This window comes from Piliocolobus tephrosceles, chromosome 16 (assembly GCF_002776525.5).
Source record: "Piliocolobus tephrosceles isolate RC106 chromosome 16, ASM277652v3, whole genome shotgun sequence".
NCBI lineage: Eukaryota > Metazoa > Chordata > Mammalia > Primates > Cercopithecidae > Piliocolobus > Piliocolobus tephrosceles.
Window position 1 is genome coordinate 9,767,728 of NC_045449.1, and position 15,624 is coordinate 9,783,351.

Consider the following 15,624-nt stretch of genomic DNA (forward strand, 5'->3'; position numbering starts at 1 on the left):
TTATTTTATTTTATTTTATTTTATTTTATTTTATTTTATTTTATTTTTTGAGACGGAGTTTTGCTCTTGTTGCCCAGGCTGGAGTGCAGTGGCATGATCTCGGCTCACTTCAACCTCTGCCTCCCGGGTTCAAGTGATTCCCCTGCCTCAGCCTCCCAAGTAGCTGGGACCACAGGTGCATGCCACCATGCTGGGATAATTTTTTTGTATTTTAGTAGAGATGGGGTTTCACCATGTTGCCCAGGATGGTCTCGATCTCCTGATCTCATGATCCACCCGTCTCGGCCTCCCAAAGTGCTGGGATTACAAGTGTGAGTCACCGTGCCCGGCCAGAGGGCATTGTTTTTTAATTGTAGTAAAACACACATAACATGAAATTAACCATCTCAACCATTTTTTTTTTTTTTTTCTCTTTTTGAGACAGAGTTTCATTCTGTTGCCCAGGGTGGAGTGCAGTGGCACTATCTTGGCTCACTGTAGCCTCCACTTCCTGAGTTCAAGTGATTCTCCTACCTCAGCCTCCCAAGTAGCTGGAATTACAGGCACCCACCACCACGCCCAGCTAATTTTTGTATTTTTAGTAGAGACGGGGTTTCACCATTTTGGCCAGGCTGTTCTCAAACTCCTGACCTCAGGTGATCCACCTGCCTCTGCCTCCCAGAGTGCTGGAATTACAGGCGTGAGCCAACACACTGGGCCATCTCAATCTTTTTTTTTTTTTGATGTGGTGTCTCGCTCTGTTGTCCAGGCTGGAGTGCAGTGGCGCGATTTTGGCTCACTGCAACCTCCGCCTCCGGAGTTCAAGCGATTCTCCTGCCTCATCCTCTCGAATAGCTGGGATTACAGGCATATGCCACCATGCCTGGCTAATTTTTGTATTTTTAGTAGAGACGGGGTTTCACCATGTTGGTCAGGCTGGCATCTCAACCATTTTTAAGTGCAAAGTTTAGTGGCATTAACTACACTTGCAGTGTTGTGCAACTATCACCACCACCCACCTCCAGAACTCTTTTCATCTTTCATCTTCTGTACCCATCACATAACTCCCATTCCCCTTCCTCCCCGGCTTGGCAGCCACCATTCTTCTCTCTGTCTCTATTAATTTGACTACTCTACGTGCTTCCTGTAAGTGGATCATACAGTATCCATCCCTCTGTGACTTGCTTACTTCACTTAGCATAATGTCCTCAAGCTTCATGCATGTCGTAGCATGCGTCAGAATGTCCTTCCTTTTTCAAGGCAGAATAATATTCCCTGTGTTTATTGAATCACATTTTTTTCATCTATTCAGACACCTGGGTTGCTTCCACCTTTTGGCTGTTGTGGAGGGTGCTGATTTTGATGGAAGACCAGGGGCTGTTTGGGTGGCTATCTTGGTGAGACAGCCTCACCCTTGCCTTTTGCATGGAGCAGGGTCCTCAGTGTTGGATTCTGGAATCAGGGAATCCCGAGGACCTCACAGGCCTGTTTCTTGTTCAATTCTATGTAGAGAAGGACTACAGAAAACAGATGCTGGTTCCAGGGACCCTGGGCGATGCGAGGTACAGGCAGGCTGCCTCAGGGCCGAGGTGCTGTGCAGAATGGGGAGGGCGGCATGCATCCCACTTGGGTGCAGAGTTCTGAGGCCACGGGCCTCAGATGCTAGAAGACAGAACCCTGGGCACCATCTCTCAGGCCCTCACTGAAGGGGACACTGGCAGGGGCAGTGACGCTGAAGATTTTTAGGGAGCTCCTCGGGCAGAGGACACTGATGAAGGAGTGAGGGCAGGAGAAGATTCTGCAGAGCATCCTGAAAACACCAAGGCTCTTGATGATGTGTTAGACACCTCCTGAATACCCCCAGACAGAATCTGGAATCTATGTGCCTGGGCTAGACAGTGATACTGGGTTAATATCACTCCATCTATACTTTGCCGCTGGCCAAGTCTGAGCACCTGTGTCCTGCTCTCTCACTGGCCTGGTGGGGTCCCCAGTCTTGAGGGAAGAGGCCTTACCACGTTTCATCGCTAGAGGGCACCCGCCCAATGGGTGGGGAAGTCACGTGTGGCCCCCCAACCTTCATCCCTTCAGAAATAAAGGATGTTTTTAAGAAAAAGTTGCAAGAGATGAGACAGAATATTCTTGCAAAGCAGGCATCTTCTTTAAAGACAGACCATCTTCCAGCCTGCATCTTGGAAGATGATCTTTCATGAGCACTCACAGAACAGAGTTGCAGCCACATTCAATAACCAAAGTCCATCCCTTGGGTACTTTCTCCCTCTGGGTCTCTCTGCCATCCCAGAGAGATGACCACGTCGATTCCAGAGGTGACGCCACTCTGAGTCCATTTCTAGGGCCTTTGTTCTAGTTGAGCATTTCATTGTTAAGGTCTAAAATCTTGCCACATGGAGCTTTTAAGATTTCTAGGGATTTCTATTAAGAAAAGCACGGCTGCTTTTCCCAACTGTTCAGGATTCATTCAGTTGAAAAGTTACCCAGGAGGAGTTCCTATGTTTGACTTGAAGAGGGAAGGAAAAAATGAAACAAAAACAAAACCAAAAACGAAGTGAAAACACGTTCTTCTTGCCTCTTGCTAACTCACTGTTCCATCTAATCAAGACACCTTCCACCTGGGCCTCCAATTTGGGAGGCTGGGAGACATTGCAGGGATGCTGGGAGCTGGCCTGGGAGAGGTGGGGTAAGAAGTCCCAAGCAGAGCCTTTCGGAGGCACGGCGATGAGCCTGCTAAGAACTCACTGGAGAGGGCAGGGGCAGGACAGGGTACCTTCCCAAGTAGCTGTGCTCAGGCACCTCTGGTCAGAAGACCTGCCTATTACTTGCTGTGTGGCTTTGGGCAAGCCATCCAACGTCTCTGAGCCTCAATCTTTCTCAGCTGTCAGATGAAGAACTCATCGTATCCTCACGGGGTTATTATCAGGCTGAGTGAAATAAGATGGTGGATTAAAAGATGTTGCCAATGCGAGTTGCGGGAAGAGCGTACACCTGTGCTGGTTAGTAAGCGATCTATCATCAATTCCATAAAAGGGTCTGTCAGGTGGGCTGAGCCACGTGTGCTTAGGCACTCAAGACGAGTGAATGTTGGGCTTTTCAACACATTGTTTTGCTATTGTGTAGGCATAACCTAAGCCGCTGGTTGGGTTTTTGCTTCACGGCCTGGGTTGGGAGCTGTTCTCTCCTAAGCTGAGCAACCATCTCTCCTGCAGTCTCTGCATAAACAGGACCCAAGGAGATTCTGCCTTTGTGGTTAGTCTCAGCCCAGCCTGGACAAGCTTAATGCTTTAAAAAGAAATACCCCGCCTCAAAAAGACACCTGCCTCTAAACTGGCTTGAGGCCCATCGCCTTCTGCCAGCCATTCCTCTGCAGCTCGGACCCCAGCCTGTCTCAGCCCAACTTGTGTATCGAGCAGAACCTTCAGGGTGGAGCCCGCTGACCGCCTTGTTCTTTCTCCTTGGCCTGTCGAGGAAGTCCCAGAAAGCACAGCTGACTTAGGGAAGGTCTGGGAAAAATCTCCCTGCTTTTGGGGGGGTAGGGGCGGGGGATGAGCCAGGGCTGAGGAGGAACTCTGAAGACTTTGTAGATTGCTCTCGACCGCCTCAGACACTCTCGGCACGGCGTGGAGAGGATTTGTGCAAACATTTCCTCTCTGGACCGGGAGGAATGCAAGAGCAGACGGCCTGCGGTGCATCTTGGACTTCTAGAGAGATGTACCCTCACTTGTGAAGGTGCACGAGGAAGATGACGCTGGGATCAAGCAGGGCAGGGCCTGGGAGAGGAAGCGCGGGACTCCAGCCTGGCGTCCCCCAGCTGCCCATGGGCATCCCTGCTCCCTGGGGGACCAGTCCTCTCTCCTTCCACAGGAAGTGCTCTCTCTGGGCCCCTGGGAGGCCCTTCCTCACCCTGGTCCTGCTGGTTTCCATCAAGCAAGTAAGAGCAGTTCATTTATTATTATTATTATTATCAGTTATGTGTGTTTCCTGATTTTTTTTTTTTAAAGAAGCAATTTAGGCCTCATGTAAGCAATCTGGAAAAGAGAAAACAGTATTAAGAATATAATGAGCCACCATAATCCTAGCATTCAAAATCACTGTTCATATTTGGCATATTGTCCTCAAATATTTTCTCTATGCGTTTTTTTTTTTTTTTTTTTTTTTTTTTTTTTTTTTACAACAGCTGGTATTAGGAAGTATAAAACACATTGTATCCTGGTCCCCCCCAGACCCCGCATCATATTGTAAGCATTTCCCCGCGTCAATGTGAATTCTGCAAATAGCTTTTACAATTGCCGCATATATCCTTTTGTTTGTCTTCAGTATTCTCCCAGGTTTGAGTATTTAGGTTGAGCAAATCCATTTTTCTTTTTCCTTTCCTCTCCTTTCCTTTCTTTCCTTTCGTTTCCTTTCTCTTCCGTTTCCTTTCCCTTCCGTTTCCTTTTTCCTTTCCATTACAAAAATATAGAATGCTAATTGGTTTTTTTTTAAATACAATTCAAAGAAGTGAAATGAAAACTACAAATCACTCTACTTCCAACAGCTAGAAATCACCCTCATTCACATTTGGGGGCTTATCCTTCCAGACATTTTTCTACCATCGTTTACATACAGTTTTTTGTTTGTTTGTTTGTTTTTTGAGATGGGGTCTCTCTCTGTTGCCCAGGCTGGAGTGCAGTGGTGCAATCTTGACTCACTGCAACCTCCGCCTCCCAGGTTCAAGTGATTTTCCTGCCTCAGCCTCCCGAGTAGCTGGGATTACAGTCACCCATCACCACCTGGCTGATTTTTGTATTTTAATAGAGACAGGGTTGGCCAGGCTGGTCTCGAACTCCTGACCTCAAGTGATCTACCCGCCTCGGCCTCCCAAAGTGCTGAGATTACAGGTGTAAGCTGCCATACCAGGCCTCCATACAGTTTTTTCTTTTATCTTTTTTTAAAAAACAAAACAAAACAAAACAAAACAAACAAACAAAAAACCACGGGCACATACTGTAAACATTATTTTGTAATCTGCTTTCTTCATAACAAAATATACTAATAACACAACTGACATTATTATGGAGCACTTGCTCTGCACTGGGTTGAGTTCCAGGTGCCTTCTATTCCTCATATTGTCTCCTTCTGTGTTCTCAGCAACCCTGTAGTTGGAGGTTCTCTTGTTAATCCCCTTTTACAGATGAGTAAACTGAGTCTGGGAGAAGTTGAGCAACATTCTTCCATGTCAGTAGATGTAGTTGCGTGGAATGATATTTAAGGGCTTTGAGGATTTGTTGTAATGTATTTAACTAGCCTCTATAGTTGGGCATGCTGGTAGCTTGCTTTATTCTATCCAAGAAGATTAGACCTTCGTCCTCTTTCCAAGTTTCCATTTGGATACCAGGCTATGGGCAGTATAAAAGGATGATGGGAAGGAACCCTAGTTCCACTCGTCTGAGTAAAGAAAGTAGCCTAAGGAATGGCTCAGGCTGGGCACGGTAGCTCATGCCTGTAACTCCAGCACTTTGGGAGGCTGAGGCAGGCAGATCATGAGGTCAGGAGTTCAGCCTGGCCAACATGGTGAAACCCCATCTCTACTAAAAAATGCAAAAATTAGCTGGGCATGGTGGTACGCGCCTGTCATGTTAGCTACTCGGGAGGCTGAGGCGGAAGAATTACTTGAACCAGGAGGTGGAGGTTGCAGTGAGCCGAGATCACACCATTGCACTCCAGCCAGGGCAGTAGAGTGAGGATCTGTCTAAAAAAAAAGGAATGGCTGTCTTCTTCCTTTGTTCCGTGGGCAGGGTGAGTCCCTGTTCATGGTCTTGGAATTCTAACCCCCTCCAGCCCCCATGTAGGGCAGGCTGTGGCACCAGGTCTCATGAGGGTTTGCCCCAGGTTTTCTTTGCTGCAAGCCTGGGGCTACAGACGCAGATAAGCCTGCCAGATTTCCTACATCCAGGATCCCCTAGAGGCTGCCTTCAAGCCCTCATGGATTGTAAATCGAGCCCAGTGAATGGTTTCGTGGAATTCTTGCCATCATGGCAGCCTCTCCCCTAGTGACCAGAACATCCTTAAGGCAGGTGGCCCTGGCCTGCCTCTGGTCCCAGGACTTCAGTCTGTTAGTGGTGGGGCCAGTGGTGGGAGACTTGATTCAGAACCTTCATCCTTGCTTCCATTCTCTGGTTATCTCGTATCAACACTGAGTGAGCGCACCCAGCTTATCGTGTAGTTTTGTTCACAAATGTGAACAATGGCCGACCACATGCCAAGCCCTGAGACAGCACTCGGTATATTATCATAACATGCTTCCTCACACCTCATCTTACTTAATCCTCAACATCTTCTCAAGCCTCTGAGAAGCGTGTCATTACTGAGCCCCTTTTACAGATGGGCAAACTAAGCTTCAGAGGAGTTAAATGGTTGCCTTCGATGCTGTAGCTCCTAAGCACTGGAGCCGCTGTGCCTACCCGGGGTGTTTGAAGCCCTGTGCTTTTTCTTCTGTAGCGTTCTTGGGAGTTGTTGATGTATGAATATTTATGTTAGAACAGCGGAATCTGCAGAGCCTCAGGCCGGCTTACCAGGCTGAGAAAGCCACACCTTGGCCCTTTCACTCTGGTATTTTTATAATCAGCAACATGCCTGCTGGCAGCGTCTGCTTCCACTCTCTGCCACCCAGCCTGCGTTTTCAGAGCCTTTCTGGCTGGCTGTCCTCTGGGTGTGTCTGTAATTCTGATGGCCTTACTCTTGGTTCTCCATCTTAACCCCGTATTCCTTTTCTAGATGTTTATATTATAAGGCTTTGGGAAGACTTTGATGATGAATTCTGCTCATAGCCTCTTTCCCTGCATGGAATATAAATGACTGTGGTGTGTGTTCTGGCAGGAAGTCTTCAAAAAATTCACTTAATGAGAAATTCTCAGGGATAGTTTAGTTTCTAAATTCAAGCAAGGAAGTAGTGTTATCCCCACACCACCCTCTCCCACACTCATTTATTTAGCAGTTGCTTTGGCATCAAAAACATAAACTATCTAAGGATTTTTGAGAAGTACATTGTGGCCCTTTTATACATGGATGGCAGGAGGGTAAAATGGTGCATATTTTAAATTTAAATTTTTTTTTTTTTTTTGGCGAGGGTAGACAGTTTGACAATCAAAAACCTTTAAAACTATGTGTATTCTGTGACCCAGAAATTCAAATCCAAAGAATTTCTAAGAAAATAAAGATGTACTTTCAAATGTTCAACTATGAGGATTGTAATTACAGCATCATTTATATCAGCAAACATCTTAAAACAACATAGACATTCAATGCTAGAGGATTTAAAAACTAAATTATATCACATTTTTTTCATAGAATATTATGTAGCTGTTAAAAGGATGCTTTACTTCATTTATTATTTATTTATTGAAATGGAAATATATTCACAATATGGGTCTTCTAATGAAACATAAAAGGCTTTGAAACAATATTATTCCCTTTGAAGTTACAATACAAAAGAAAAGAAAGACAATGAATGTGTATAGAGAGAAGAATCTGGAAGTAGATGGTAATTTCTGAGTAATGAGATGATAATTCCACCTTCTCCCCTTTTTGCATAGCTGTGACTTCTATTTCATCTACAGTGAAGTGTATTCCTTCTCTAACAAAGAAAAACAGATTTATTTAAAGAGAGTCAGTACAAGGATTTCTCTTTCCTTTTCCTTAATCCCTTATGGCCAAGTTCGTTGCTGATGCTGGTTGCCTATGCAAGGGAAGAGAAATCAAGGTCAAGCTGGACTTTTCCAGTTGGAAAAAAAATCACCCATACATCTTCTTTCCTCATGACTTTGGGAATCTGGCTGTGATTGAACTTGGATGTACCTCTTGTGTTTTTTATGTCTTTAGGGCAAGGACTGGGAAGACAGTCTGAGTTTGTCCAGCTCCCCTAGACTGACAAAATTCAGTACTTTTTAGTTTTAGTTCGTTTTTCTGCTTTTGGTTATGGCCATTGGCCATGGCAAAGAATGGAGGATAGGGGAACATTACCCCAGAGACTGATTTTATTGTCTCTTCCTTAATCAGGTCCCGGGGAGGTCCCTGGGGCCATAAATAGTACTGTGTCCCCCAGTGGATCTTACATTGATGACCTGAAGGATTCTAGAGGCTTATTATTTGGTCGGCAACTCATCTGCTGAATTTGTAAAAATGATTTAGAGCCAGTTACGGTGCCATTAAAGATGTTTACGTCTTTAAACAATATGTTAGTAACTTACATGCTTCCTCTTGGGCCATAACTCAGAGAGATATATTAATAGAGATTCCAAACTCATAGGAAACTGAAATCAAGGGATAAATGCCAATTACTGTACCATTATTATTACTTATTGGATAATTGCATGGTTCTCAAACTGTGTGCTTGTATACTCGAGGGCACCACTGTGAACTCACAGAGGTGCTATGAGATACTTTAATTTTTCAAGGGAAGTACAGTGATACGTAGCATTTTCCAGACACCATGCAAACTACTAGCTCAAGGTATTCATGGTGTTAATACTAGATCTCACCTCCTCCCTTTTGATGATGTTGTTTCTTTGCAAAGCTGGGTTTTCCACAGGTCCTGTGATTAAAAAGCAAGTAGGGCACAAAAATCAGTGTGGAACAGGAAATAAAGGTGGTGGCATCCGATCTGATCCTAAAGCTTGAGAAGTTGTGCAATGTACAGCAGGCACTAAGCTGTTAAGGCATAAATATTTATTAAGTTGTTTGGACTTACTTACTTAATGAGTGGGGTTTTAGATATATCTTTTGGCCTAGAAGTGCTGTGGAAAAAAGTATTACTGAGTCAATAAGTTTGGGAACTGCTGGTCTAATGACCACACTAGCTCTTCTTCAAAAAGTTGGCTGTGTGATTGTTGCTGCATTCCCTACTGGTATACCAGTCCTACCTCATTCTTTTGGGATAACCCTAAGTCTACCTGGCCCTAGAAAGCATTTGAGCTTGTTGCCCCTTGTGAGAAGAGAGAAAACCTTAAAGCCAACTGATTAACTGGGTGATCTTAGCCCAGGTCACTTATTGAACCCTTCCTCATCCTCCATCCCACAACTGAGCCTCTGAAAATGGACAGCAAGAGCATTAACTCCCGCCCTGTGCCGGGGGCTTGTATTCAGAGCTGAAAGGCACATCTCAGTCCTCAAGGAGCTTATGCGGTAGGGAGGAAGATGGATAAGTGGCCCACCAATGACACTGCGGTGTGATGGGCCATAGGGATCGGTCATGCAGGGGAAGGGTGACAAGCTCAAGACTCAGGGAGACAGGTGGTTAAGTATGGCCAAGGGTCTGTGGGCTTGAGTTGGGCTTTGAAGGATGAAGAGGAGTTCACCAGGTGAAAATGAGGGCAGAAGCGAGGGCCAGCGGGAAGTGCAAAGATGAGAAGTCATGAAAGAGCGCGACTTGGGACAAGGATGGCTAGGAGGCTAACTCCTGAGGCCACAGGCCGTAAGTGAAAGACTGTAGGCAGGAGAGCCCTGTGCTCAGCTCTGTCCTGTTCTCCTGTCACTGTGGAGCAGTGTGGAGGGTGGATGGTGGCCCCAGGCCAGAGGAGGAAAGGAAAGACAGGGTTGGACAGGAGAGACGTTAAGGAGGTGGGGTCGATAGAACCTGGACAAGGGAAAGGAAATTGCCGCAGACGACTCCTGGTTTCAGGTTTGTGACAGAGAGAACTGAGCCACACAGGGCAGAAGCTCGTAGGGAAGCCAAGGACGACAGACCAGAATGCCCTTGGCCTTGCATGCCAGCCGGTTATATAGCTGCCATCTCTGAAGCAGATTCTAAGTCCTTTTTAGGGCAGGGGCTGTGTCTCCCTCATCCCTGTATCCTAATTCCTCCTTAACACAAGGCCTGGCCCACAATAGGTGCCTGATGAACAACAGAAGAGAAAGTCCTTTTTAAAATCAAAGGAAGGCCAGGCATGGTGGCCTCTGAGAGGCCAAGGCAGGAGGATCATTTGAGCCCAGGAATTTGAGACTAGTCTGGGAAATGTAGCGAAATCCTATCTCTACAAAAAATACAAAAATTAGGGCCAGGCGTGGCGGCTCACGCCTGTAATCCCAGCACTTTGGGAGGCCGAGGAGGGCCGATCACAAGGTCAGGAGTTCGAGACCAGCCTGACCAACATGGTGAAACCCTGTCTCTACTAAAAATACAAAAATTAGCCGAATATGGTGGTGCTTGCCTGTAATTTCACCTACTCAGGAGGTGAGGCAGGAGAATCCCTTGAACCCAGGAGGCGGAGGTTGCAGTGAGCCGAGATCACGCCACTGCACTCCAGCCTGGGTGACAGAGGGAGACTCCATCTAAACAACAACAACAACAACAAAAATTAGCCAAGCATGATAGCATGTGCCTGTAGTCCCAGCTACTCAGGATGCTGAGATGCAAGGATCACTTGAGCCTGGGAGGCAGGGGTTGCAGTGAGCCGAGATTGTCCTACCACACTCCAGCCTGGGCAACAGAGTGAGGAGACCCTGCCTCAAAAAAGTAAATAAATAAAAGTAAAATAAAAAGAAGTGGTACAGGTACACAAGTAGAAGCTGTTACACAGCCCAGTCATCTGGAAAGCCCAAAATGTGCTGTATTTCCAACGTTCAATGGTATGAAATAGTCAACGTTAGAAAGGAAAAAAAAACCCAAGTCCTCAGTAGCTTGAGTAAGTCAGACACTTCTCTTTGTACTGAACCCACTTCCGAATTGACTTCTCAAGAATAGATCTGGGCCGAGTGCGGTGGCTCACGCCTGTAATCCCAGCACTTTGGGAGTCTGAGGCAGGCAGATCACGAGGTCAGGAGATCGAGCCCATCCTGGCCTACATGGTGAAACCCCATCTCTACTAAAAATACGAAAAAAATTAGCTGAGCATGGTGGTGTGCACCTGTAGTCCCAACTACTCGGGGAGGCTGAGGCAGGAGAATCGCTTGAACCCAGGGGGCAGAGGTTGCAGTGAGTCAAGATCGTACCACTGCACTCCAGCCTGGTGACAGATTGAGACTCCGTCTAAAAAAAAAAAGGAAAAAAGAAAAGATCCTATAATCTGAGCAGAAAAAATCATGGTCACCTCCAGAGCAGAGAATCTGTCTACTCAGAACCTTTGATTTTGGACCTGCAGATACCTGGGTGATGCAGGTTCCAGCAATTATCTGGCCCTTCTGTCACATTGTTGCGTCTTAGTGTGATGCATCTCTCTTTGGGATCTACATAGTCTTAGAAGCGTGCAACTATTCATGTGGGAGGATGCAAAAGTTTAGGATGAGAATATTGTGTACTCTTGAAATGTCAACTTCACTTAAAGGTTTTTAAATTGTTTTCATATTTGTATTAAAGTCAATATGATTAAATTATGGAGTGAATGTAAAATGTGTATGTACTCTTAAGATAGAACATAAGATGCCGAAGAAAGGCTGTTTCTTTGCTGTGGGCCATTGTGGGCACTTCAGTGGGAAGGTTGGAGAATCATGATGTGAAGTGACAACAAGGCCACACCTGTACTTGGTCACTGGGGGTGACCATGTTTTTGTTTGCTCAGGTTACAGGATCCCTCCTTGAGGAAACGACTCGGAAGTGGGCTCAGTACAAACAGGCGTGTCTGAGAGACTTACTCAAGGAACCTTCTGGTAAGCATGTGTATTAGTTATCCGTGGCTGTGTAACAAATTGTCCCAAAGCTTAGTGGTTCAAAACAGGAACCAGTCATTTATTACCTCTCATAGTTTCTGTGGGTGAGGAATTCAGACAGGGCACACTGGGGATGGCTTGTTTCTGCTCTGCAATGTCTGGAGTTTAGCTGGAAGACTCCCATGGCCTCTACACTTGACCAGGGCTTCCATACAGCATGATGGTGGGGTCTTAAGGGCCTGCCTAACCAAAGGCCAGATTGCCTTTCATGCCTTGGCCTTGAAAGTCATACAAGATCACTTCGGCCATGTTCAACTGGTCAGACAGCTACAAAGCTCTATTCAGGCTAAAGGAGCAGAAACACAGACCCCATGCCCCATTGTAAGGAAACATATGAAACCAGATGTATGTGGATGTGACCATCTTTGATAAAAGCCATCTGCCATGGCACACTCATCACCTGATCACATGACATGATTAGCTGCCGTATATTAGCCTGGGAATCTGTTAAAGGAATGGGGGTGGGGTGTGCCCCATCTCCCAGGGCGTTAACTAAATCTGAATAGTAACATTTCTCTTATCCAAGACGACACTAAGTTCAGAACATTCTAGCAAATATGTAATAGTTGTCTGCAGACTGACTCTTTGGGTGCAGCCACGTGCACCATGCCCATCTCCAAAAGAAAAAAAGAAGGAAGTATCTTGGCCCATTGCCTCTGAGCCCACTGAGGACAATCCCCAGCTCTGGCTTCTTTCAGATCATTTAATTCAGAGGCCTTGAGATTGACAGGACACTGTGAACTCTCCCTTTCTTTCTTCACCCAAAGGCAGTCCCAGGCTTCAAGCCCTTGTCAGCTCCCTCTGAAGACCTCATGGGTCCAGGCAGGTTGTAGTCAAGCCTTGAGGTCAGCTGCAGGAACCACCTCTCATTTTGGAGAACACTGCTTTCTGAGGTCAAGTTAAGGCAGGTCTTCATCCAGAGCCTTGCCATGCACAGCTCAGGTGAGCACTGCCTTACCAGGTGCTGACACCTGGCAGCCAGGTCGATACAGTGTCCCAAGCCAGCTCATAACACCACGGTGTTTCTACGGTTTCAATGCCAGGAACCTGGCTTTTTTTTTTTTTTTTTTTTTTTTTGAGACGGAGTATCGCTCTGTCACCAGGCTGGAGTACGGTGGCCGGATCTCAGCTCACTGCAACCTCCGACTCCCTGGTTCAAGCGATTCTCCTGCCTCAGCCTCCCGAGTAACTGGGATTACAGGCACACACCACCACGCCCAGCTAATTTTTGTATTCTTAGTAGAGATGGGGTTTCACCATGTTGGCCAGGATGGTCTTGATCCCCTGACCCATGATCTGGAAACCTGGCCATTTTAGCCTAATAGGGAGCAGATGGTGGGGAATGGTGCTCTGCTTCCGGGATGTCAGGAGCTTGCAATATTAGAAGTTTGGGACCTAGTCTGAAATACTTCCATTTGATTCCGGGAGGCCCATAATGCAGAGTTTTAAGATTGTTGCTTCCCGTTGCCAAACACCAGGGTAAATCATCCCCTGAGATGCTCCAAATATCTCATAATGATCATTGAATTAGTGCTCAAATGGAGAGCTATGACTATACAGTACTTGTATTGGACATGTGTGACCAAGGACCTTGAGTGTGTAGATCCCCTTATTCTGCTGGTCTTTTTGCACATTCACAGAGTAAATGTATCCTGGGATCTAACTGGTGAAGGTTTGATGATTATTTAGCTGATTGTGGAACATAAGGGACCGGCTGAGCCTCCAAGTGTCCTCCTGTCCCCAAGTTTCTGTGAAAGTTTAGTTCATGTCAAATACAGTAAAATCGGTATCATGTGTACATTGACATAATTGACCAGAAGTCAAGCTGGGCAGACAAATGCACGTTGTTTGGGGCTGCATTCAGCATTCCTGTGGTCCCCAAATCATTCCCCATCCTTGACTCATCTAGAGAGTGGGCCACCCATGCTGGTTTCTGCACAGGTTACAACAGCTTCCAGTGCCAGGAAGGTGGGCTTCCATGGTGCCTCTGCCTCCATCAGGGCATCCCTGGGCTGAAACACCGATGTTCATCAGACCCTTCCTCTCTCTATAGGCATATTTTGTAACGGGACATTTGATCAGTACGTATGTTGGCCTCATTCTTCTCCTGGAAATGTCTCTGTACCCTGCCCTTCATACTTACCTTGGTGGAGTGAAGGTAATAAGTCTTATTTTTATCAATTTTCCCCAACCAAGTGCTTTTCTCAAGTCCTCTTTCCCCACAAACAGTCGCCGTCTAAGCTCTCAGGAATATATCTTCCTTCTCCTCTTCTGTAATTCTTCTATTCCTGGATGTTCCATTTATTTTTATGTATGTATGTACGTATATATTTATTTTTGTGGTTACATAGTAGGTGTATATATTTATGGGGTACATGAGATGTTTTGTTACAGGCATGCAAAGTGAATAGGCATGGAGAATGGGGTATCCATCTCCTCAAGCATTTATCTTTTCAGTTACAGACAATCCAATTACACTCCTTAAGTTATTTAAAAATGTACGATGAAGTTATTATTATTATTATTATTATTATTATCATTATATTTTTTGAGATGGAGTCTCGCTCTGTTGCCCAGGCTGGAGTGCAGTGGCACAATCTGAGCTCACTGCAACCTTCGCCTCCCAGGTTCAAGCAATTCACCTGCCTCACCCTCCCGAGTAGCTGGGACTACAGGTGCCTGCACTCAGCTAATTTTTTTGTATTTTTAGTAGAGACAGAATTTCACCATGTTAGCCAGGTTGGTCTCAATCTCCTGACCTCAGGTGATCTGCCTGCCTCGGCCTCCCAAATTGCTGGGATTGCAGGCATGAGCACCTTGCCTGGCCAATTAAGTTATTATTGACGATTGTAACCAGTTGTACTATCAAATAGTAGGTCTTATTCATTCTTTCTATTTTTTGCATCCATTATCCCTCCCAGCCGCCCACTACCCTTCCCAACCTCTGGCAACCATCCTTCTACTCTCTATGTCCATGAGTTCAATTGTTTTGATTTTTAGATCTTACAAATAAGTAGCTCTCCTACTTCAAAGCTTCTAGAGTACAGATCCAGCAGCCACTAAATTTGGCTGCAGTGGGGATAAGAATGGCCACTGTCATGGAGAGGAGAAACAGGTGAGGAAGAAAGATTGGGATGCTAACCTCCACACAATTTTTGACTTGCTAGATGGGTAGGAAGGATTTTCAAAGTACCCTTTGCATTCACATCGAAAGGAGGTGCCAATGGGTTAGTGCTTTTAACTCCCATGGGACTTAGATGGAGAATTTAACCACTTAGCTTGCTCTGATCCTGTTTCAAGGAAATAAACATGACTTAGATACCCTGGATAATATCCCATCCCTACCAGCCCCAGAAGCACGACCTCTTCGTTACTTTATTCTGGAAGAGGAGGGAGGTGATTACTGGTTAGATTCCCGTTGCCTTTGACCACAGACCACCGGCAAATATAAGGACAACTAAAACTGTTCTCAGGAAACATAAGTGGTTACAAAGCTCCAGGCAAAACAAGGTGAGAACCAGCTTCTGAGAGGGTGAGATGATAGCCTTTCATATTTAATTTCAGCCCGATTAATTATCCCATCATGCAACTTTGGTTTCAATGTTTTGAGCCTCTGGAGCAGAGAGAGAGAGAGTGTTTAGAAGGAAGATACATTTCTGGGTGGGAGAGTTAGTGACCTGTTTTATGGAAGTGTTCTCTGATGAAATCCAGTTGGAATCAGCCCAAGAAGCATGAGAATGTGAGATTTTAGGGAGGGTGGAAGAGACAACTCGCTGGATCGGAGGGCTCTGAATGACTCAGGCACAGTCCCCCTGGGAACAGCTGAGTGAGGGGAAAGAGCACTGGGTGTGCAGTCAGGAGCCCCGAGGTCAGACCCAGTCCCTCTATTTTACACTTTGGAGACTTTGGGCAAATTCCCACAGCCCTCTGAGCTTCCGCTTCCTCATC

The 15,624-nt window shown here is 45.9% G+C and overlaps 1 protein-coding gene across 2 annotated transcripts in view; it reads left to right on the forward strand.

The window, feature by feature from the left end:
• Window positions 1-15,624, forward strand: part of GLP2R (glucagon like peptide 2 receptor) — a 68,545-nt gene that overhangs the window by 176 nt on the left and 52,745 nt on the right. Inside the window, exons 1-3 of one of the 2 annotated variants that reach the window (XM_023190897.2) lie at window positions 3,225-3,925; window positions 11,529-11,616; window positions 13,730-13,834. In XM_023190897.2, coding sequence (XP_023046665.1) covers window positions 3,737-3,925; window positions 11,529-11,616; window positions 13,730-13,834 — 382 coding nt within the window. In that variant the 5' untranslated portion in view covers window positions 3,225-3,736. Of the gene's footprint in view, window positions 1-3,224; window positions 3,926-11,528; window positions 11,617-13,729; window positions 13,835-15,624 lie in introns of those variants that run through there. The other variant, XM_023190898.2, reaches the window with a different exon arrangement.